This window comes from Triturus cristatus, chromosome 2_2 (assembly GCF_964204655.1).
Source record: "Triturus cristatus chromosome 2_2, aTriCri1.1, whole genome shotgun sequence".
Lineage (NCBI taxonomy): Eukaryota > Metazoa > Chordata > Amphibia > Caudata > Salamandridae > Triturus > Triturus cristatus.
In genome coordinates, this window is record NC_140582.1 from 1,020,634,661 (window position 1) to 1,020,659,320 (window position 24,660).

General features: G+C 45.8%; 1 protein-coding gene across 1 annotated transcript in view; it reads left to right on the forward strand.

The window, feature by feature from the left end:
- Window positions 1-24,660, forward strand: part of TRMT44 (tRNA methyltransferase 44 homolog) — a 309,668-nt gene that overhangs the window by 40,300 nt on the left and 244,708 nt on the right. The window contains exons 2-4 of the mRNA XM_085642485.1: window positions 18,530-18,647; window positions 20,545-20,764; window positions 22,457-22,525. Coding sequence (XP_085498611.1) covers window positions 18,530-18,647; window positions 20,545-20,764; window positions 22,457-22,525 — 407 coding nt within the window. The remainder of the gene's footprint in view (window positions 1-18,529; window positions 18,648-20,544; window positions 20,765-22,456; window positions 22,526-24,660) is intronic.

Sequence of the window (24,660 nt, forward strand, 5' to 3'; positions counted from 1 at the left end):
ATATCCCGGCCAGTGAGTTGGTGTATAAGAGCATAATTAGTGCGATGAACGGGGGCAGGGGATACTAAGTTTACCCAGAACATCCCTGAGGAAAGGCCATTCAAGAGAGTCAAAGGCCTTTTCTGCGTTCAACAGGGCTACTGCTGCCGGGATGTAGGGGGAGATTTTATTGAGCACCGCAAAGACAGTTCTGAGATTGAGGGAGGTGGATCTATGTGGAACAAAGCCAAACTGGGCAGGGGAGATAACTTGTTCCATTAGCAGCGCCAGTCAGGTTGCCCGTACTTTACTCACAATTTTATTAGCTAAGTTTAGTAGTGACAGAGGACGGTATGACACACATTCGCTGGGGTCCTTTCCAGATTTCAATAGTAGTGTTAAAACCACCTCTCGAAGTGTAGGAGGAAGGGTGACAGTAGTTATGGCCACATTATATAATGCCAGAAGGTGTGGAGCGATCTGTTGCTTAAAAGCTTTATAGAAGGCCCCAGTTAGGCCGTCAAGGATGGGGGCCTTTGACCCGTCTAGAGCATCAATGGCCTGTGTCACTTCTTCCAAAGTTACGGGTTCACACAGAAATTGCCTCTGCCCATCCGAGAGCCATACCATTGCAATTGCTGCAAGATATAAAGATATTGCATCAGGGTCATGAGTGATATGACAAGCGTGCAAGTCCTGGTAGTATGACCGAAATCTAGCCATGATGCGTTCCCCTCCCGTGACCAGTCTTCAGTTTGGAGCTCCGCCACGTAATTTAACGATCTATTGGGACGCAGTATAGAGGCAAGGGTGCGGCCCCGCCTCTCTCCCGCTCTATAGCCATGTGCCTGAGCATGTTTACCCATTGTAACATTGTGCTGGGATGCTGGGCGGTAGGACCTCCTCGGCTGAGGAGGTGTGGTATGAGGGCGGGATAAGGGAGGAGACAGAGTCATGCCCGGGAACGGGCAGTAGAGAGTAGGTGAGAGAATAGGAAGGTCATGAATAAAGAAAGCTGCTGAATCCTGACCCCGTGTCCGTGTCCTGTGTGTGAAGGACACTACAACTGGCGACGAGGGTGGCCATGGCCCATGCGGTGTGGGTGTGTGCCCTGTGAATGCGGCTGCCGGGAGGAGCTGCGCGAGCGTGTGGAGAGCTCTTCTGGATTCACGTGGCGCGGTTCGGGATCCTACCCCGACCGCGTTTATTCCGGCGGGCTGCGATGCGGGTGCCCACCCCGGTCGCGTCTGGAGTGCCGTCAGACTAAGGGGTAGCTGAGAGCCCCCGAAGCTAGAGTGGCGGAAAGAGTGAGGGACACCTGCGGGCCCCCCCCCCCAACGTTGGAGTGGCGTGGAGGTCCAACGTTCCCTGCATGCAACGAAGATCTGGGTGCCCACCCGTCGCGTGTCTCCTGTGCCCTGGTACCTGTGGGTGAGTGCCTTCCTTCGTGTCCGAGTGCTGGGAGAGGCCTGGTTGCCTGAGACGCTGCTGCCGGTGTGTGCAAGGCTGAATCTCGAGGGGCGCGTGAGTCTGGGGTGGCCATCTTTGAGTCAGGCGCCTGCACCAATCCCCTGCGAGGAATTCCTGCCGGCCATCTTGAAGTCAGGCGAAGTTCAGAAACAAGCACCAAGCACTGGTAAATGCAACTGAAAAGCCTGAAAGTCATCAAGCATTGGTAAATGCAACGGGATAATCTGAACCTCATCAAGCACTGGCAAGTTCGACTGAAAAACCTAAAAGTCATCAAGCATTGGCAAATGCAACTGAATGGTCGGAAATTCATCAAGCACTGGCAAAGTCAAATGAAAAAGCCTAAATGCCATAAAGCACTGGTACATGCAACTGAATGATCTGGAAGTCATCAAGCACTGGCAAATTCAAATGAAAGACCCTCAGAGTCATCAATCATTGGTAAATGTAACTGACTAACCTGAACGTCAATCAAGCATTGATACATTCAACTGAGATTTTGTGAAAACTCGTCGAGCACGGGTAAATTCAACTGAAAGGCTGCTTCCTCACCATGTCTACCTCACCATCTCGTCGAGCAGGTTCGGCGCCAGCAAATATTGGACAGATGAGGATGCCCGGAGTGTCGTTTCTGCGCCCACCCGAACCGCTGGTCCTCAAAACAGGAGGAGGTATGGGTCTTCGGTGGAAGGAGTGGCTTGAGGATTTTGAAGATTTTGTGAAAGGGTCACACGTGACGGACGCCGGCCAACAGCTAATAGCACTACGCAATTTAATAGGAAAAGATGTCGGCCAAATCATAAAAGAACTACCTGCAACCAATGTGGCATCCTACACTGACGTGTGTGTAGCCCTAAACCGGAAATTTTTGCATAAAAAGAACATTGATTATGAGAAATACATGTTTAACCTGGCGGCTCAAGAAAAAGAAGAGCCCATGTGCGCCTTCATCACTCGCCTTAGACGTCTGGCACGCTATTGCGAGTTTGACTCTTTCTCGACCGAGGATGCCCTTCGTCTGAGGGTCATTGAAGGATGTCAGTCCGAATCATTGAGACGGAAACTGTTAAAGAAAAGCTATTCGCTGGACGAAATTGAAGAGATGACACGGGTGCATGATCAGGCTGAAGAGCATGCCAAAAAGATGGAAGCAGGGAGAAGTGAGAAGTGAGAAGCGTGAACAAGCTTTCAGACTTCAATCCCGCAACACACGCAGATATTCTCCAGCGAAGCCGAGGTCTTCACGGTCCAAGATCAGGGGTGTGGAATTCCTATAGCCCGATGCCCGGGACATATTGTTTGAGGTCAAGGGCAACAAGTTTTCATTTGTATTTTGTCCTTGGGACAAGTAGGCCCAACTCCCCACAGGAGAAAACCCCTTGGCTGCCAGTTTACAGTAACACATTATAGAACAGAGAAAGGCATTGCCTGCTGTTAAGGTAATATTTGCGTCCATGTGTTAATGCTGTTCAAACTTGTGTTTATGGTTCATTAATGCAAAGCCTTTATTATTGGGGTGAGTGCTTTAAGTAAATGTTCTAAGCTCAGTCTGCACTACTAACACTGGTTCCAATATAGAAACGTGTACACAAGTTTTCAATGTTTAGCAATATGAGGCTATGTATACTGCTCCCAGAATGCTCTCTGATTAGATGCAAATATTTGCAATGGTTGGAAGCAAGATTGATGATTCTTTACTTTCAAAATAAAATGCTCACAAAAAAATGCAAAACATTTCGCGAAACTACTATAAACTTTTAGGTGCCATTTAGTAAAATGGGTTAAAGTATGCTAGTATTTCCCAACAATATTTATAATGGAAAAATCAGTGTATCCAGTTTTATTATTATTATGGGAAACATAAAAATAAACAAGCATTGGTAAAGCCAGTAGGTCTGAAATTGATGGTCAACCTTTTAGTTTTATGAATGTGTGACTTGTTTTGGCATGGTTTTTGTAAAACCTTAATGGTGTGGGAGCTGCCGGGCCCCCACCATCATAACAAACATTGACAAAAGCAAAAAATGCTGGCCGCAAAAGCACACATTGCCACAGTGCTCCTGGTGCTGAACAAAATGACTGTGTGTCGATATGCTCCTTGTGAAAGAACCGAATGCTGTCACTCAAAGTGAAGCTAGCTGATAGAGAGAGACAGAATTTTAATAACCACAAAAGGTCATGGTTAACGCCATACCTAATTAGGGGCCCAATTATTAAATAAAGTTTCAAATGTGCACCCATGTCCTTGCATTAAGTGCAGATATACTACTTGTGTGAATTCACATGACTTTGCGCAAGTAGGCCAAGATATAGTACTCCTAAAAAAGATTTGTGAACTGCACTTAAGCATGAGCAAATATCCAGGTGTAGATTTGTTCAAGCGAAAATCTGGGTGTTTGCAAGTTCACTTTCCCTCCAACCACTCTGATTCCCCAACCCTGGAAGACGTTTTATGTCTGACATTGTCAGGAATAAATTTTCAACCTTTGTTAGTATGGGAAAATATTAGAGAAGAGTTGGTGAAAACCCTTAAAACATGCAAGTTAGTAGGTTTGCACAGACTGGGCATTCCAACCCTGGAACTGTTGTATACTATTACCTTCAGCCCCAGTATGTAGATCTGCAGAAACGTGGCAACATAAGGGATTTGCCAGTATTCTAACCCTACTATGGAAGGAGCCTTGGCATAATCGGAGAGGCTATTTTAGAGCTCTTATTTATATTGAAATTGCTTCCATAATCTGGTGCCGCATTACATGGCCAAAAAAGGGACAAGTGGATTTTGTTACAGGACAAGTAGATTTATGAAGCAACCTGCCCCATGAACAAGTAGATATTTTAATAAATTCCACACCCCTGAAGATGCAACAGCAGCCTGTGCACCGGCAACGTCGTAGCTCCAGTCGAAATAACAGACGGCGGGAGCGGCATCTTAAATGTTATCGGTGTGGCTATGATTTTCCCCACACGGATGGGTGCCCCGCTATGGGTCAGAAATGCCGGAAGTGTGGAGGGGAGAACCACTTCGAGAACGTATGCGGAAATTACAGAAAAAACAAACAGAAAGATCAGGAAAGGTCATCTCGATCTGTGAGCACACGTCATCAGGCCAAAGCAGTACGTGATCACAGAGATTCGTCAACAGGATCCTCCCGCTCCAGCTGCCAATGTCGCCGAAGTTATAGATCTCGACACACGTCGTCTCAAGAATCAAGGTCACTGTCTCCCATCTCGCAGGACAGTGATGAATATGTGTGTATGGTCGCTGACCCTGACCGATTGAAGAAATATCCTCGGCTCAGCATCCAAGTCGGCAAACACCGGACCAAATTTGGGATGGACAGTGGAGCATCCTTAAACTATATGCCAGCGGCGGAATATCAGCGAATTAAGCCACCTCCGCAACTAAGCCCGGCTCATGTGAGAGTGTACACGTGGATGTCAAGAAAGCCACTCCCATGTTTGGGGAAGTTCTCAACGCATCTCACATATAAAGATCGTACCATTCCTGCGTATATCCACGTCATTGAAGGGCCAGAGGCTGACTGCCTTCTGAGTCTTCCGACTGCCGAGCGGCTAAGACTAGTGGACATTTTGTACAGAGTTGATGACGAACTTGATGTAGCTCGAAAATTTCCAAAGCTATTCGTTGGCCTGGGAAAGATGGCTCATTGCCAAATTCGATTACACATCAACGAACAAATAGCTCCAGTAGCTCAACACCATCGATGGGTCCCCTTTCATCTCCAACACGCAGTTGAACAGGAGCTACAAGATCTGCTCACAGCTGACATCATTGAAAGGACAGATGGCCCTACACCCTGGGTCTCTCCGGTAGTCGTAGTGCCGAAAAGGGGAGAACCTGACAAAGTCAGGCTGTGTGTTGACATGAGGGCGCCTAACACCGCCATTGAAAGAGAAAGACACCCAGGGCCACATATCAGTGACATGATTGCGTCACTCAACGGAGCAAAGATATTCTCCAAACTGGATCTTAATAAAGGTTATCACCAACTGGAACTACATGAGCAGGCGCGTTACATCACAACTTTTTCAACCCACCTTGGCCTCTTCCGATACAAGAGACTCCGCTTCGGAGTGTCCTCCGCTGCTGAATTTTTCAAGAAGCCATTAGGAAGACGATACATCACATTCCCAATGCCCTCAACTATAGTGATGATATCCTGGTGTATGGGTCCACAACACAAGAACATGACACTGCCTTAGAACGAGTCTGTCATGCACTAATGGAAGCCAATCTCACCTTAAATAAAGCCAAGTGTGAGTTCCACAAGTCCACGTTGAAGTTCTTTGGCCATATCTTCTCCCAGGCGGGAATGAGACCAGACCCAGACAAAGTGGCGGCGCTGAATGACACCCCCAGCCTCCGGGACGCAGGAGATGTTCGCTCCTTTTTAGGGATGGCCAGCTACTGTGCTCGGTATATCCAAAATTATGCAACCATCAGTTATCCCCTGAGACAGCTCACAAAACAAGGTCACACGTTCCAGTGGTCAGCGGGATGTGAACAAGCCTTCAATTAAATTAAAGCGGCTGTGGAGTCAGCCGACAACATGGCTTACTTTGATCCAAAAAGAAAGACAGAGATTACTGTAGATGCCAGTCCTGTGGGGTTGGGAGCAATTCTAGCCCAATATGACTCAGAAGGCGATCAAAGATACATAATTGCCTACGCAAGCAGATGTCTGACTGAGACAGAGAAAGCATATTCACAGCCCGAAAAAGAAAGCTTGGCTGTTGTCTGGGCCTGTGAGCACTTCCACATCTTCATATACGGAAAACATTTTACACTAATCACCGATCATCAGGCCCTCATTACCATCTTTGGTAATCCTCGAGCTAAGATGCCACCAAGTATAGAACGACGGGGCCTTCGCCTCCAAGAATACTCGTACACAATTGTGCACAAGCCCGGAAAAGCAGAAAACCCTGCTGATTATATGTCAAGGCACCCCAAAGAAACAACCAAGTGCAGATCATCTGTAGCCGAGGAATATATATGCTTTGTGGTGGATCAGGCCCGACCACCAGCAGTCCCGCTGGAGGCCATCTTAGATGCCACTCGTGAAGATGTCACTCTGAAAGAGGTAAAGCGCCGTATACAGAACAATGACTGGAGACACTTAGATGTTGACACTCCAAACAGTGCCGTTGACAGACATGAACTTGCAGACTTCAAGCACGTGAAGGAGGAACTGTCAGTAGCCGCAAATGGTCTGATCCTAAGAGACAATCGAATAGTCATCCCGAAACATTTACGGCAAGGCATCATCAACCTGGCACATGAAGGTCACAGAGGCATTGTGGCCATCAAGAGAGCCTTGAGGGAGAGAGTATGGTTTCCGATCCTAGATCAAATGGTAGAGATCACATTGAAGGACTGTCCCCAATGTCAACTGGTCAGTCGACCTGATCCTCCCGCACCGCTGCAAATGTCCCGATTGCCGGAGGGTGTGTGGCAGCAAATTGCTGTAGACTTTTTTGGGCCATTTAAGTCTGGACAGTATATCCTGGCTATCATGGATGAGTATTCACGGTTTCCGATTGCACAACTCATTGCATCAACCAGAGCGTCCAGCACAATACCGGTGTTGGATGAAGTGTTTGCCGCCTGGGGCATTCCCAAAATAGTGAAAACAGATAATGGGCCCCCATTCAACAGTCAAGACTTTGCAGACTTTGTTAAACATCTCAACTTCAAGCATCGCAAAATTACACCTCTGTGGCTCCAGGCTAACGGAATGATTGAGAGATTTATGTCCACCTTAAAGAAAGCCATCCAACAGGCTGAAGTGTCGCGACAAGACATTCAAAAAGTCTTAAATGAAGTCCTGCGGGCGTATAGGAACACGCCTCACTCCACCACTGGTAAGTGTCCCGCAACCCTGATGCTGGGCCGGCCAGTGCGCACCAGAATACCCATGGTTGACTGGACTGATGAAGCAGTAGTCCATGAATCTGACCCAGATGACATAGCTAGCACTGATCGACTCAGGAAAGAGAGAATGAAGACATATGCCGATCGTCGTAGAAGAGCTGCCCCACCCATGATCCACGAAGGTGACTGGGTACTAGTGAAACAAGAGCAGCAAAAGAAGACTGACTGTCTTTTTAATGAAACTCCCTTGGTGGTCACCAAACAAAAAGGTACTATGATCACTGTGGAATCGGATGATAAGAGAATCACCAGGAATGTGGCGCACTTTCAGAAGTGCAGTCCTAAAGTCAAAGAACTACTCGATGGTCCTACCACTGGAGAAACGAGACTAAGTGCAACCGGGAGCGGTGATCATTCACTGAGAGCGATCCCTGGTGGAGGAGAACCAGATTGTCCAGACGTCAATGTTCGTCCCCGCCGAACCATCAAGAGACCGAGTCGTCTGATCGAAGAACTGTAAATATGTGACATTACTTTTGGTTATTTTAAAAAAAAAGAGTGCTCTAACTCATTTTGTTAAGAAAGGGGGAGATGTAACATTGCGCTGGGATGCTGGGCGCTAGGACCTCCTCGGCTGAGGAGGCGTGGTATGAGGGCGAGATAAGGGAGGAGACAGTCATGCCCGGGAACGGGCAGTAGAGAGTAGGCGAGAGAGTAGGAAGGTCATGTATAAAGAAAGCTGCTGAATCCTGACCCCGTGTCCGTGTCCTGTGTGTGAAGGACACTACACCCATGTAAGCAATTTTTCTCTCTGGTAGACCCCAGTAGTCCGCCTGAAGCTCCGTCCACTTATGCAACCGGAGAGCCCCGTCTGTTATTGCTTTAAGCTCCAGGTCCCGTATTTTCCCCTCACCCGGCCCAGTTGTGTGCGGATATCCCAAAGGATACCCACATGTTTGTAAATACAAACTCCCCGAAATTACATACAGGATAGCCTGTGTGAACACAGTTCTGGCCTTGATCTCGAAATATTCAAGGATGGAGCTTTGCAGCTCGCAACGGAACACCTGATCCCGGAGGCATCGCCATGAAATCGCCAGCTGTGTTCACGTCATTCAGTGCATAGGTATCAATGATATACCGAAATACCTCCCTAGCCCGGGGTTTATCTGATGGCTGTGCACTAGTGGCGTCGGTTCGCAGGCAGTGTGGCATGTTAAGGTCATCGCCTATTATTAATTGGACCATCTCAAAATCATCTAGTCGGGAATAGAGGTCCGGAAAAAAGTCGGGGTCGTCAATGTTTGGAGCATATATGTTTGCTAACAAAATGCTTTTGTCCTCGAGTGTTCCGTGTGATAACAAGTACCGGCGCCCTAGATCTGAATTAGTGGGAATGACAAATGAATGACAGATGAATGGTACTGTCTTGTGAATTCGAATACAGGTGCCTGGAGAGTATGAGATGTAACATGAAAAATAGTGATAGCCTAGGTGCCTGTGGAAATTTAGCTCGCAAACTGAACATTATCTGCGCCATCTTGCCCCTCCCCAGCACCACGCGCAACGAATGCACGGCCGCCATTTTAGACACCCCACTCATTGTCAATCGCCAGCGCGGTCCCCTTGGCGCTGCGAGCATCCCCCGCGCGCTGGCCACCCCCGCTCTCTCATACAGGCCATAAACCCTCTCCTTCTGCGCGACCCTGCTACGGAACCACTTCCGACCGACAAACCCATACATGGTCATGCCTCTCCTTTGATAACCCCCTTCCTCTGCGCCCCATTGACCGAACTGGTCCCAGGCCATCACCTAGCCCTGCGGATGCAGTTTATTGCCCCTACTGTAAAGGAAACACCCCACATCAAAGGGATTACAGTAGAATCAAAGCCCCTACCCCCTGAGACCCGGCCAGTTGCACACACCCCCGGGAATTAGCGGAATTCCCTGCTGCGCGATAGCCATCTCCCACTGCGGGTAGGGTGGGAACTTCTACTGTATCTATGTGTGGGATCGGATCTGAACCGGGGCTTCAGGGGATATTTCCCCGCACATCAAGGGAATCACAAGAATGTACTATGTGTAATAAAGCAATAAACCAGTGTATAAGAGACCAGGTCTCAGAGATGCAGTTAGAGCACCTCGTGACGATACCTTGCTGTCTGATCTGATGTGTTCTGCTCCGACGGAATAAAACCTTGTTTCCTGCCTTCCAGTCTCCGGCGCCTGCCTCTTTTATTGGTAAATTATCGAGTGGTATGAGAGGCGATTATCGCCGGGCAAAATACTTGGAAGATATCGACTGAAACTGCCGCTACCATTTAACAATTGGCGTCCCAAACGTGGGGCCCATCAGCGACACGTGGATCCAGTGGGAGAGGTCCCGACGACAGAGTGAACGACTGCAACGATCGGGAGATCTCCTGCCCAATAGACCCTCGTCTGGCAGCCGATCATCCGAACTTCACTGGTTCCGAGCAGACCTCTCTCGAGTGATCTACGGTCCTGACTGGGAACCATCAGGAGTGCCGCGGCAAATACGGAGAATAGAGGACGATCGGGCGCTGGAGGCGGAAGACGAGAAACTGTCCATGCGGTCCGGGTAAGGTCGTGAAACACGACAAAAGTGCGAAATAATTGATTGATTGATTGAATACTAGTATTGCTCATTGATTGTGCTCTCTTTTGAGATATTCGCTGTCTACAAACGGGGAGGAGTAGAAATACTCTCTCTCTCTCTCCCTTTGCAGATAGTGAAGGGTAGGTAACGCAGACTTTTGTCCCCGTTGAAACCCGTCGTGCCTATCTTTATCTCCCCATTGATTGATTGTCCGAACATTGATTGTTTTGAAGAAAAGTGCTTTTTGAGATATTCTCTGTTTGCAAATAACGTAGAATAGGAATATTCTGTCTAGTCTTTGCAAATAGTGAAGGGTAGGTAACGCAGACTTTTGTCCCCATTGAAACCCGTCGTGCCTATCTTTATCTCCCCATTGATTGATTGATTGATTGTCCGAACACTAGTTGTTCGATATTGGTTCTTTGGAGGTATTCTCTGCTTACAAATAACGAGGAATAGAGATATTCTGTCTAGTCTTTGCAAGCAGTGAAAAGATAGGTAGTGCTGACTTTTGTCCCCGTTGAAACCCGTCATGCCTATCTTCTCCCCTCTGATTGGTAGTTGGTTCTGCCCGGACCGCTTATTAGAGGTGAACCACCCGGCTCCACTGGAAGGCACCCCTAATAAGGACATGTTCACTAAATATGGACTAGTCGCCGTGGCTTATAGCAAGCTGTGGCATAAATATACCAAGAAGGAGCCCGAAAGTCAGTGGCCACTGATGGGATCCTTCGACGATCGCAAGATAGAAGCGCTAGAAGTAGCTCTGCGTAGCAATAAGACGACGCCTACTATGCTTGACAGTATTGGCATGTGGCGTAAAGAAGCGACGCAACGGAAAAAGAGGGAAGAAGTAAAAGCAGAAAAGGAATTACGAAAGGCAGCTCACCTTGCCGCTAAAAAGTTAGAAGAAGACATAAAAGAGAGAAGGGAAACTAAGCTAAGCCAGGAGCCCGAAACCTCAGGCCAGTACGCTGTTAGGTCCCCTTCTTTGCTCTACCCTGTGTTGTCCTCCAGGCAGCAAACGAATGACGAATTACTGTTAGGTCCCCCGACCATTTACATGCCCCCTCCGTATGCACCCTCCCAATCAGTAGTGCAACACCCACAACCCCCGAACACGAACGAAAGCAGTACAGGGGCCTCGGCCCTCACGGCCTCCGCGCCGGCTGAACCTCTTGTACTAAACCTAACGTCGACTACAACGCTAGACGACCATGAGATAGGAAAGAAAGAGTCCACCAGAATGAATCGGTTAACTAAAGATGAACGAGCAGGAATTGACAAGATAGTAGGGACGCTGGTGGAGCGAAAGGAAAGTGAGGAGTATATAACGGACGTGTATAAATCGTATGCCGACAGCCGCAGACGACACTTCGTCGTACGGCTCTGTTATCGCACCCTGAATACATATGAGAATAGGTACCACGATAAAGGTCCCGAAGGCCTAGCGGCCCTATATAGGAAGGTAGACATTGGGGAAGAAAGAGAGGGCGATGTAACGAACCTCTTCACTCGTACACTCGAGGTCTACCGACACCTTAAAGAACATGGACAGACAACCACAACGGAAACCCCCATGGCAACTAAGCCCCAGGGAGGAAGGGCCGAGGCCATGATGCCCATTAAAGAAGCTGCCCCCTACTGGGTCCCCCCACGGGGTCAGGGAACACACGACGACATCAACCACCAAGATGCGAAGGGAAGGGTTGTATATAACTGGGTCTACCAGCCGTGGGACCGGCAAGATATTTTGACCTTTAGAAAGACCCTACCCGACTTGAGAAAGAACCCGACTGCCTTCTACACTGAATTAGGTACAGCCTTAGGCTCAACGATAATGACGTTAGCAGATATCGACTTGTTCTTTGGGCTATGTCTGCCGGCTGATGTGTGGAAACAAATCCGGAAAGTTGACCACGCTGAGCCGTTCGGATATACCTGGGTACAACTCGATACCATAGGTAAACAGCGAGAACCAGGACAAAAACCCCCTAGAGACCATGCATCTACACCCTACAACGGACGGAGAGACTTAGATGGAAATCAATGTGCATTCTGTAGAGGGTTCGGACACTGGAAATCCCAGTGCCCGGTCCATTTGGAACTGAACAAAAATAGGGACCCCAATAGACACAACCGGAAGTTTGTTGATACCCACCATCAACGTCACCACACTTGATTAGGATCACGTGCAATCGAGCAAATGCCATTTTTTTCCGAATACGCTAACCAGATCGCTGATACGTACAACGCTCCAGCGAAATAGTATGGTCAAACATTTTTTAATAAATTACAAGTATAACAACATTCCGGCAAAATGAACAGGATAAAACACGTTTTAAAAAACAACTATTTACATAACAGTCTGCTGCAACCTCCATCCCAAAGCCTTAACGTCCACGTGACACCGTCCTCGCCTCTCCTTCCTCGAAATTGCAACATTGGCCTGTTTTGGGCGGTCCCTCTTAGTTGACTTTGGGCTATAAAAACCATGCAAAAATCCATTGACATCAGTGGCGAGCGATTGTGCGAATAGGCCGGAGGCTATACGAAGCGCCGAAGTTCTGGCAAATACCAAGGCGAAGCCCGCCACGCTGTGCGGACCTTCCCGTTTTCTTTCTTTCTTCAATTATGGCTGCTGCCCTGGCGGGGGGAGGCGACGCGAACGGACCTCCCCCACCTCCCCAGGTGGAGGCTTGCCAGGCATCCCAACCGCCTTTAACTCTCCGGCCAGCTGAGCTGCACCCAGCCATCTTTTTCATCGGCCTGCTGAATTTCACCCTGGCACGCTGTGCGGGTCTTCCCAGTCACTTCTTCCTTCAATAACGGAGGGTGCCCTGGCGGGGGGAGGCGACGCGAACGGACCTCCCCCACCTCCCCAGGTGGAGGCTCGCCATCAGATGAGGGCACCCCAAACCACGCCTTTCACACGTCGGCCAGCTGAGTTGCGCCCTGCCACTTCATTCGCCGTTCGGCTGAGCCGGCACCCCTGCACGCGGCCGCCAGGCAACCACCCAAGGACAGGGTTCACCAGGACTACCGCTAGCACCCGACGCGGGGAGTGGGCCCCCGCAGCCAAGTAAGTAGGGGCCCACTCCGATGATGATGTCCTCCGGATTGCTGTTGTCGCTGCAACTGATGCCACTCCGGTGGCAGCACCACCCGATCTGCTACTGTTACTGCTGCTGGCTCCTCTCCGGTGACTGTACCGAGGAGCTGCTGCTACTGCTGCCCTTGAACTCCGGCGGCCGACCCCTCCGGTTCCAGGCCTGGCCCACCGTGAGACAATTCTGGACTCAAAAGCTTGTTTGCTAGGGCATGGGCCCCACCCTTGACAGAACGCTCCCCTCAGCCTTGCAGAATTGGTTGGAGTCATTTGACATTCGACTCCTGCGGACTTCCGGTAAGGACAAAACCACCGCCATTGCTCTTTTTTTCCCCGGGCGGCAGCCGCCTTGCCTCCGCTTGGTGCAGTGAGAAAGTAAAGCGTCGGCGGAAGAACCCGCCTGCTGCCCCCGCCCTAAGAACGAACCATGGCATTGCTACAAGGTTGCAGTGACGCCATGCTGACGCAAAGCTTGACGCTAACGAAGGTTCTCGAACCACCGAAAGGAATTCTGGTTCAACTGCTAAATTCATGGAAAGACTTAGACTGTGCACTGGCCCGACCCCGCCCCAAGATGGCGCTGATGTAGGAGTGGCCTATAACTCCTTGTGGCGTTCCAGCCACGTGACATTTGTGTTAAAAAGACATATATATATGTATGCGATACTTTCACACATGATGGTGGGGGAAAGGGGGGAACCAAATTTTTTATATTAATCTAGTGTTGCTCATGTTGCTCGACGCCTCTCACACCGTGGCCGATCTATGGCGGCTGTAGGCCCGTATTTCCATACTGACATTGTTTTAAATAAAGGGCTTCTTAAAAAAAAAAAAAAAAAAGGAATTACGAAATCAGTGTCATGACTAATCATCTAGGTTGTTGAAAGTTTTTTCCTTTTTGAACAAATGATTGTTACTCCTAAGCGAAAGCATGCCGATAATACAAACTCGATTTGCCTAACACATTTTTGTTTTACGGAATTTGTACCCACCATGCCTGTCCTTTTCAAAGAGTTGTCAAATCAATGATCAACTATAAGGTATATACCGAACGCAAGGTATGATATCTTGCACCACAATATACGACCAATTGAGAAATACATGTACGACCAGGGAACCCGAATTCAGGAAATGAATGAACTAGAACATCTTCGCATCGACCTAGAGAATAATAAGTCCGTGGTATCACACACTCCTGCGGCTAGCCTGGTACATGGTAGGTAGAACTTTTTCGTGTCTACACGCGCTAAGGTATTTTTACTACTGCACCTCCCCTCCCCTCTTATTTTCCCCTCTATAGGTCACGACGAAGTTCCGACTGAAAAGTGGAGTGGACACGGACCGCACCAAGTTCAATATCAGGGAAACCATAGACAAATGTTGCGAGATAGTGCGAAAAATTACAGATCATCATTGGAAACGTGGAAAACTGTATGACATGATTGTGCGTGTATACTACGACTATACGATATGAATGTGTATGCATTTCATGTTTGGGTCACTTGAAGAGAGCGTCATTGTATGATTGAAGTGTGCGTCCACCGATCAAAGGGAGGAGAATAAAAGGGTCAGACAACCCATAAGATAAACTACAAAATACTAAAGGTACGCAGCGTGCATAGGAATAGAGGACAGGAAAGGAGAGGTCCCCGTGCTCGACGCAACCCTGAGTCTCCATCTTGTTGCATGTGCTGTCATACCCTATCCGACATTTGTGTGTACATGATCACCGAATTTATGTCTTTTCCCCGCTTGTGTTTTCTTACATGGAACAGACCCATGCTACCCCATGTTGTATGTGCACCAAGTGGCCTATTATCTTACCCATCTCTCTCTCTCTCGTTTTATGTCGTGTGTATGCCAAAATAGCCTACTTGATGCACATCTCCCTCTCTCTCTCTCTCTCTCTCTCTCTCTCTCTCTCTCTCTCTCTCTCTCTCTCTCTCTCTCTCTCTCTCCCCCTCCCTCGCAAAAGGCTCTCTCTCTCTCTCTCGCCCTCTTTTCTTCTTGAATAAATTAAACGACATACACCCCTTTGGTAAGTGTATAATTGGCCTGAACACAGTGGTGTTCGAACAAATTGACAGAAACAAAAACAAACATACTTTACCACGTTACTACCTCTCCTTTTTACAAACATTAAGCCTAATCGGCTGAGAAGGAAAGGACAGGTAAGACGACTGATGTCCCCCAATCTGACCCACAACACGGGGACTATATGTCAGTGGTTTTTGTTCTTAAAGGACACCATCTCCACCACCCAGAATTACTCCCGCCCAATTACCCCGAAGTAATATGTCTAAAGCACCCTGTTCTCCCAAAGATAACCCCAGCCCTATACTAGCCGCCTCAGAGTATTTCGAACGACACAGCTGATGACCTTATTCACTAATAAAACCTCGCCTAAACTGATAAAGGGTTATCTATTGTCACCAGCAAAAATAATGCTTAGCTTATGTTCCTCCCCGAAATGGATACTCGTGAACCCGTGACAGTAGCACCTCGCACTTTCTTTTTATAAACTTAGCAGTCCTCGGAAAGAAATATGTAGTAACAAAACTTGTGTTGGGACGAACGAGCCTCTGCCGGAGAAGCCGGTTCGAATTTCTTTTTTTTTTATATACTAGGAGGTTGACCGATGTCAGGCTTCCTACAACCAGTATCAGGCGCAGGAATCGACACCTAGGGGGCCAGACGATGGACAGGGACACCCACAGAAACTTGCACCACAACAATAATTGATAAGATTAGTAACGCACACACTATCATCAGAGTTAAGAGACACCAATCATGCAGCAACCGATAAAAACATGTCCGCGACTACTCGGTGGTTGGGAGAGAGGATGAAGTATGTAAATGTCTTCCCTGCCAACTCTCTAAGACTTTTGTTTCTTGTACCCATTTAAAGATAACGTGCTGCCATCGGAAGGGAGGGGTCGGACGTGACGCACAGCCTGGCTGCAGACCTTGGAACATCTATGGCATCGACCAAGGGGGAGGCTACGAAGCAAAAAGGGCATGGGACGAGACACCTTTTTCAGGACGATAAGCGCGAGGGGCTACCTCGAGGCCCCCTGCTCACCGACCAGCGTGCCTGAAGTCTCAACCCGTCGGGCCCGATTGATGGGCCCAGTGCTGGAAGATTCTGCTCCCCTTGGTCCACATATTTGATCTGATCCCACTCCACCCCCTCTTCCCTCGGCGTCCCGAAGCACGTCACACCCTTCTCTCTCTCACCATCTTTTATATGGATTATGAATCTGACCCACCCACAGAAGAACAAAAGGCAGGTACCCTGTCTCAAAGTACCTATGGTGAACTGTGTTAAGGAACAGGGCTGTGATCGGAGAACAATGAATGATCACACCCTGCAACGTGAGAAATTGGATTTGAGCTGGACCTTAGCTCCGCCGCCGGTGCTCAACAGTGCCAACGAAAGAAGAACAACAATGAGAGCTTACCAGTGATAGCTCTTTATAAAAAGGACACTGGAAAGAAGAACCCATGTCAAAGTCGAAAATCCTCTCCCAACCACCTTTTTATATTAACTATCTTCTTATCAAGTTTTCATGGTGTTGCATCAATCACTTCCGACTGTACACTGAGAAGTTAAGAAAATGTAACTTTGTATAGTAACATTCATACAACACCAGCCATGTACACAACTATACTGCAACTTTGAATGTACTTCCTCCTCGCCTGCTTCATCAAACTGTATGAGACAATGTACAAATGTGTCAGATTACTCCTGCCTACCCTAAAGACTCTGTATCTTTAAAATGTGTGACGAACATTGACGATACTGTAACTGAAAGGCTAACAAAGGCAAATATTGGCCGGACAAGCTGGCGAGATATGTTAAAAGGGAGGACTGTGGAAATTTAGCTCGCAAACTGAACATTATCTGCGCCATCTTGCCCCTCCCCAGCACCACGCGCAACGAATGCACGGCCGCCATTTTAGACACCCCACTCATTGTCAATCGCCAGCGCGGTCCCCTTGGCGCTGCGAGCATCCCCCGCGCGCTGGCCACCCCCGCTCTCTCATACAGGCCATAAACCCTCTCCTTCTGCGCGACCCTGCTACGGAACCACTTCCGACCGACAAACCCATACATGGTCATGCCTCTCCTTTGATAACCCCCTTCCTCTGCGCCCCATTGACCGAACTGGTCCCAGGCCATCACCTAGCCCTGCGGATGCAGTTTATTGCCCCTACTGTAAAGGAAACACCCCACATCAAAGGGATTACAGTAGAATCAAAGCCCCTACCCCCTGAGACCCGGCCAGTTGCACACACCCCCGGGAATTAGCGGAATTCCCTGCTGCGCGATAGCCATCTCCCACTGCGGGTAGGGTGGGAACTTCTACTGTATCTATGTGTGGGATCGGATCTGAACCGGGGCTTCAGGGGATATTTCCCCGCACATCAAGGGAATCACAAGAATGTACTATGTGTAATAAAGCAATAAACCAGTGTATAAGAGACCAGGTCTCAGAGATGCAGTTAGAGCACCTCGTGACGATACCTTGCTGTCTGATCTGATGTGTTCTGCTCCGACGGAATAAAACCTTGTTTCCTGCCTTCCAGTCTCCGGCGCCTGCCTCTTTTATTGGTAAATTATCGAGTGGTATGAGAGGCGATTATCGCCGGGCAAAATACTTGGAAGATATCGACTGAAACTGCCGCTACCATTTAACAGTGCCCAGGTCTTGGCGAAAGCATGCTCGGAGCGTGGGAGGGGATGCGTGTCTATCAAGATATGACAATAGTTGCTTCCCTTTACGCAGGTTATTGATACCACGTATGTTCCAGGTAATGGCCGCTAGATCTACTGTTTCAGTCATACTATGGAGCGAGATTATAAGAATGCAACTCGGGCATTAAGCCCAGACAATATGTGGCGGTGAACTGATGTGCGTTGTCAGTAAACAGTTTAACTCCAATAAGGGAAATCCCCAAGAGTACCCCAACCCCACCCACACCAGACTTAAGAACATCCAGTGAATCCCGTTCAACCAGTTAGACAAAAGAAAACATAACCCCAGATACTAAACGTTGGTGAACACCATGAAGGCGTGATGACAACTAGGACACCTGCTTATGTTTGGGGAATGGAAATCGATTTTTGTTGAAGCACGCTCTTTTGCTAAATTTTGAACATTTAACTGGCAACATGCCTCAGCTGAAGTGCTTGCTAATCACATATGATGGAACCTTAGAAGCCATAATTTCAGATAAAGGGGGGCTTCATCCATCTGAAGTCGATAATTGAGCATCATTAAGTTGTGTCAAATTAACCATTTGCGATGCTTACATATGGAAAAGTGTGGTAGTAAATGCTAATTAAAATGTAAGGAAGTATTTGCTAAAGTTGTTTATATGATGTTAGAAGTATGAAACTGCTACCTATCGAAGTATCCTGCTTCTGATTTTGCCGACTAATTACAGATATTTCTAATGGAGTTGTGACATTTATACCCTTGAAGAAAGTGGAAGGAGAAAATGTTCAGGTGAACAGAAGTAATGTTTATCAAATTCGACTTTCACATGCCAAGGATGATGAATGGTGAGTTTCCATTCAAGTATGTATGTATTTCCTGTCCACAACCTATGGAATAGACATTAGGCACTAATCAGTCTCTAATTAGTGGCAAAGAATACTCTTTGTGAACCTCTAAAGCCTTTTTATCTAATCTAATTAATCTTGTCTTATTAGTATCTAATTCATTTCTTTTTTAAATGTTGTTAGTAATACTCACCCCAGCGTGTGTACAGATTCCGTCTCTCGTTTGGGTCATCACTGATTTCTGGTCCTGTCTCAGTTACACTGGGTCACGGCAACCCATTTCCCAACCTACTCACTTAGTATTGAAAAGGAGAACATTTGGGAGAGAGTTAGACTTGCTGGGACTGGTAAGGTGTGGGTTGACACCAATATTGTTGTTTCTTACATTTTATATGCAGAGAGGCAACATATTTGTAGATAATTGTGTCAAATAGGCAGGGAAGATATACTATATTAAAATGTGGTTATATTGATGTTTTCGGTGAATCAAACAACACCCCGTAGAGTCATTGGCTAGGAAAAGCAACATATAATGCGATACGTCAGGCATGATTAAGGGAGCGTAGGGTCAGAGTGCTTAAAGGTAAAGAGAGCAATGTATCAGTTGGACCAAAGTCAAGGCAGAAGTAAGGAGATGTGTTCAGTTGTGTGTGGTGAAAAAATGGGGCCAAGTTTGCAATAAATTGCCATGCTTTATAAAAAAAATGAAAGAGAGACCAGAAAAGTTGTTAGTTATGAGTTGAAGGGTAAAGCATGAATGGACAGTAGTGGAGTGGCAAGGAAATATAGAAAAAGAGGATACATTATTTAGATGTAAGGGATAGAAACAAAACACAAGGAGCGGGCAGGACCCTGCTCGTGGTTTCTAATCAGCTTGCCGACCAGTGGGCCAATCAGATGGTCAGGTTGGATGGAAAATATGAGCAGCAGAGTCTCATAATGAAACAACACGATTAAAGAATTGCAAAGTTAGACTAGAGGCGAACTCAAGGGCCTTCCTACAGTTAAAGACATGTTGTCAAGGGGCGTGTTTTAAAGGATGGGAAGAAAACAATTTTATTAGAAGCTTACAATAGGAATTTATAATAAAGGATCGTTTATAAGAGTGTATATAGTAAAAATAATTAAAAGTTGAAGAAATGTATCAAATTATTTGATAATTTGTTCTGCCTAAGTAAATGCAACCTTTTCACAACAACAAAAGAGTATGTATATCTTGCCATATTCCAAGGAATATAATGGCAATCAGAACATGGAGGCAAAGCATTCTTTGCTGGTTTACGAAACTGTGTTAACGTTGTGTTACCAACTGGAAGAGACCACAGCTGTCCTTAGATACACAGTAGTATGTTGCAACATACATTTTTCATTTTTTTAAACGTCCTTCAGAATACAATGGTTCCCAGATATTGCAGAGTCATTGAGGTGCCACCTACCCCCCTTCCTCCCTGTAAGTGAGAGAGTTGACTGGCTAGGTTCTGGTGAACTAATCCCTAACACAGTTTGAGTTTCTCAGAGTGCATTAAATGTTGTATCCTGATTTAGCACGCTCAGTTAGGAAAGAGACACTGAAAAAAGACAGCTTGTGATTTAGAAGGCGCACATCGAACCCACTATGTTTTTCCCACTACAACAAAATAACTTAATGAAAAACTACCTTTCTGGTCATAGAATAAATAAGTATCTTACAAGGTCCCTATGATTTTTCCTGTTAATCATATAGGATATCGGCTTGTCCTTTTTAGTTATTGAATTACTACACTGTGTACTTCAGTGAAGTGTTTAATGCTTCTACACCTGCCTATGTCCTGACCCTTCCACTGTTTAAAGAAAAAAAGACAGATAATGTGATGTAGTTAACCATCATCTTCTAATGGCCTTTCCTTTTATTTTGAAGGTTTATTTCTGTTTTAGCTCTATGCTTAGATGGCTGGAAATCAGATGGAGTTGTTTACCCAAAACCAGAGTGGCTGGTAAATGAACTTCTCCCCAAACTGGCCAAGTGGTCTGCCGAGCCCAAGAAAAGTGATTTCAAGAGCACTTTGTCCCTCATTTCTGTGATACGATACAGCAAGCTTTATCAGGAGCTGAAAGAAAAGTATAAAGAAATGGTTAAGGTAAATGCTGAAATCATGTTCTCCTTTATGAAAAACAGGCTGCATTTAAATACATAAATGAAAAATTGCTTTATTTAAAAGTAATCACAGTCATGGTGGTCTGCTGACCCCAGCAGGCCTCCATCCCTGTAACTTTTGATGATTCCTATAGGGTTACAAAATGCGATCCACCTCATGATTATTAATGAGGTAGGTCTATTTGGTACCCACTGAGAATCGCTAAATGTGTGAAACACACATTTGTTCATAGCTGTTTGCAATCACAAAATAGCAATTCACAAACATTTTTTATTAGATAATTGCACACCTAAAGCTATGTACATCTGTCCCAATGTTCTGCTATAATGCCTAGCAATGACAAATAAAATGTTTCTGAAATTTCTGTAGAAATTAGCTTAATGATTTATACTCTACCTAATATTTCTTAAATGAATGCATTTATGATTAATGATGATGAGATTCACAGTAGATCTCCTAAATATATGTGAATTAAAATCGCAATTAAGATTCTCAATAGACATAAACAGACAGAAAGCTTTTTTGTCCGGATGGACTTGTCAATGAATTTGCTAAGCAAAATAAGGATCAACTCAAATAGTGTTATTGAAAAGAAGTGCAGAAGCAGTAATTTTGATTGGGGAAGTTAAAAAAACTCACACACATGGCTTCGCGAATCAGTCAATTTTTGTTACTAGGATTTGCTTTAAAATATTACAAAAAGGCTCCATTTCTGCTTTCCCTTGCACCCATTTTGGTTTTTCTCACTTTTTGTAATGTTCCTATCAAACTTACTCTTTCCTTTTTATACTCTTTCTGTCAGTCATCGAGATGTGCACCTGGAGCCTGTGAATAGTTGAATTCTACTCACAGTAATGACTGTACTCCTAATCGACTCTTTCTTTTTCTACGACCACCCACCCTCCATTGTTTCTCTTAGGTATGTCCAGAGTGAAAAAAACTGAAGATTGGCAACCCTGTTGACCATGTTGTGGTGGATGTAGTTTTGCATGTGAGGATTTTTGGACGAACCTGGGCCTGCTTAGTGCTCAATCTAAAATCCTGTGCTTGTGCCTTTAATTTGGTCTTTCAATTTTAAACAAGTCTTAGAATCACAGGTTCGTCCGTACGAAGAAGAGGGTGTCTTGGAGTTTCTTTGCTGATATACCTACTGTTGTCCTTAGTTTTCCTTCTGGTTGTTTAATGTTTGGATACGTTTGTACGATGCAGATGTTTACACCATTTTGACACCTTTTCTGACCTTAAAAATTACAAATATCCATTATTTGTTACGCAAGCAAAATCCCTATTAGCTTGACAATGTATGCTATGTAACAGTGAACTCTGGTGTATTCTGGTCAAAGAAGGTCATGAACAGGTATATCTAGCAGATTTTCAGAGAGATTTCTTACAAAATTAAATGTGCTATGTGGGAGGCTAGCAAGCAATTTGTTTCTGTGCGCATTGATGCTCACGTCAGTGCCCCTTGCCCGGCAAACGTGCAAGATGATCTGGTATTTAGTCGTATGTAGAGTAACCAAGTGTACCTGCAGTACCTTCTGGTTACTGTTCATCTTTCCTTTTCATCTAAAAACTTTGCAAAGCATGCTATACTTTCATAATAATATTACCACCTAATGTGAAAATCCTATTAAATCAGAAAACTGATTGTGCTTATAACAACTTTTTCCAAAGGTGTGGCCCGAAGTAACTGATCCTGAGAAGTTTGTGTATGAAGATGTTGCCATTGCTACTTACTTGTTGGTAAGATACAGATTTGTATGCATTAATGCCTCATTTGTGACAAATCTTGCTATGTTTGTCCACTCTTTTTGTCTTTGTTTTGGTCTTTGATGAAGCCACCTACTTTGTAGTGGCCTATTATAGGTATGGAATGACCTAATTTCTACGGATCAACCCTACTAAAAACCATCTACGAGTGAAATGAGGAACATGATCTTAAGCTTCATTAGTTGTTGTTGCTTTTGTCTTCCCAAATGAACCAGCCCCCATTAGCAGCACGGTTGTTGCTTGGGTTGTGCACTTTTTCCATGTACTTTATCCTAGAACTGCTACCTAAATAGCCACTACTTGTAAAAGAGTACCAGATGGGAGTACATACTGGTGGTTGCTCTACAATGTCTAACCAGTGAGCTTTGTCTGAACAGATAGTTGTTACTATTCTAAAAGAAGTTTGTTTATGGCCCAACATCTTTATAATAGAACTTTATGTGATGAATAATTATTAGTGTGGGTTAAATTCATAGGAATTGGTGGTAAATGCCCACACATTATGGCACATGTACTGATTTACTGATTAATTGCTTCCCTTTAACCTATAAATGAAACAATCACCTAACTAACCCCTTAGGTAATCACATTCTCGCTGCTTCTCTATCAGTGTTCTTAAAAATGTATGTTAGGCGACCAGCGCCTCTTTTCAACGCTTTGTTGCTTTCCAGCCAGGAATGTAGCATACAAATGCACGTACATATTTACACACTTGCAACTGTTATGTTCACCTTCAGTCAGCTAATTCAAAGTTTTAGTAATGTTGTCCTGCTGTTAGTAGAGAAATGTATCCGTCACCAAATGCCAAATAAACTAGCTGAATAATGTATTTTTAGACATTCTGCCATAAAAGAAACAAGCATTGAAAATGCAATAGGTCTCGCCTTTGATTAAGTTAAAGCCATTTGCTTTGCTAATGGTATTGTATAGCAAAGCAAATGGCTTTAACTTAATGAAAGGCGAGACGTATTGCATTTTTAATGCGTGTTAATTTTGTAGTGTGATGGGTACAAATTTTAATAGGGTCAATACAAAACAATACTCTTGGTAATCCACAAATGATAAATGTTTATTGACACCTGTTTGCCATCCATTATTGTTTGTGTGCTTTACTGTTTTGTCAATAAAACTGCACAACTGTACAAGTGTTGTGCCCATTTCAGTGGAATATGTGCTGTCTGTAAATGACAGTGCTCTGCCACACAATGCTTTAGTGATTTATTTGTGACGGTGTGCACCACACCCTTACCACTCTCCTGATTAATGGTGCTGGCACATTTGCTACACTCTTTCTTTGTGCGACACTTGGAGTTTTCACAATCCCTAGGACTTTAGTTATGTAACATTAATCGCTGCACCCCATCCTGAAAATTGTCCCTCTACCGCTATCCGTGCATACTTCACAGGAAAAGAGAGCCTTTAATAAAATAGGAGCAGATTACACTAGCACAGTGCTGCATAGTAGTTTTAGCTTCTCAGCGCCTCAACTCTTATGTCTTTTGACACCTCTTGTGGCCTGCTTGTCGAGTTATATGAAAAACAAAACACATACTGGTGTTCTAAGACGGCCTGACTGTGCATTCTGGCAGTGAAAATCTCAAATAAATGCAGTTGCTTTTCATCAATCTGTATAGATGTGGGGTGCCTCTCTTTCCGCTTCTAGACGCTCGGTGCCTCTCTTTCCGCATCTAGGCACTCTGTGCCTTTATGTTCCGTGTCTCAAAACGTTCTTAAGTGGCAGAAAGGAAACATGCTGGCAGTGGCGGCGTTGCTTAAAACATCTTGAATGGTACATTGTTCATTCGTTTAATTTAAATTGCTCAAAGCGCCAGAAAGCACCGAGATGGACTGAATTAAGTATTTTCAGATTTTTCTTGGCCCCATTTGGTTCAAATCTGTTTCCCTGATATTTAGAAAACCGTGGCGTAGAGTTTAATAGAATTGTATAAACTCATCCATTCAACTGAGCAAGTGGAATTTGTAACTTGCAAGAGGCTTGTAGACCTCCGCAGCGGGCGCGTAAGTCGCTGAGCTGTCCCGGCAGGGCTGGGGTTGCGAGGGTCTGCCTGGGCAGCGCTCTCCGTGGCCTGAAGGCAAGGTTCCTAGAG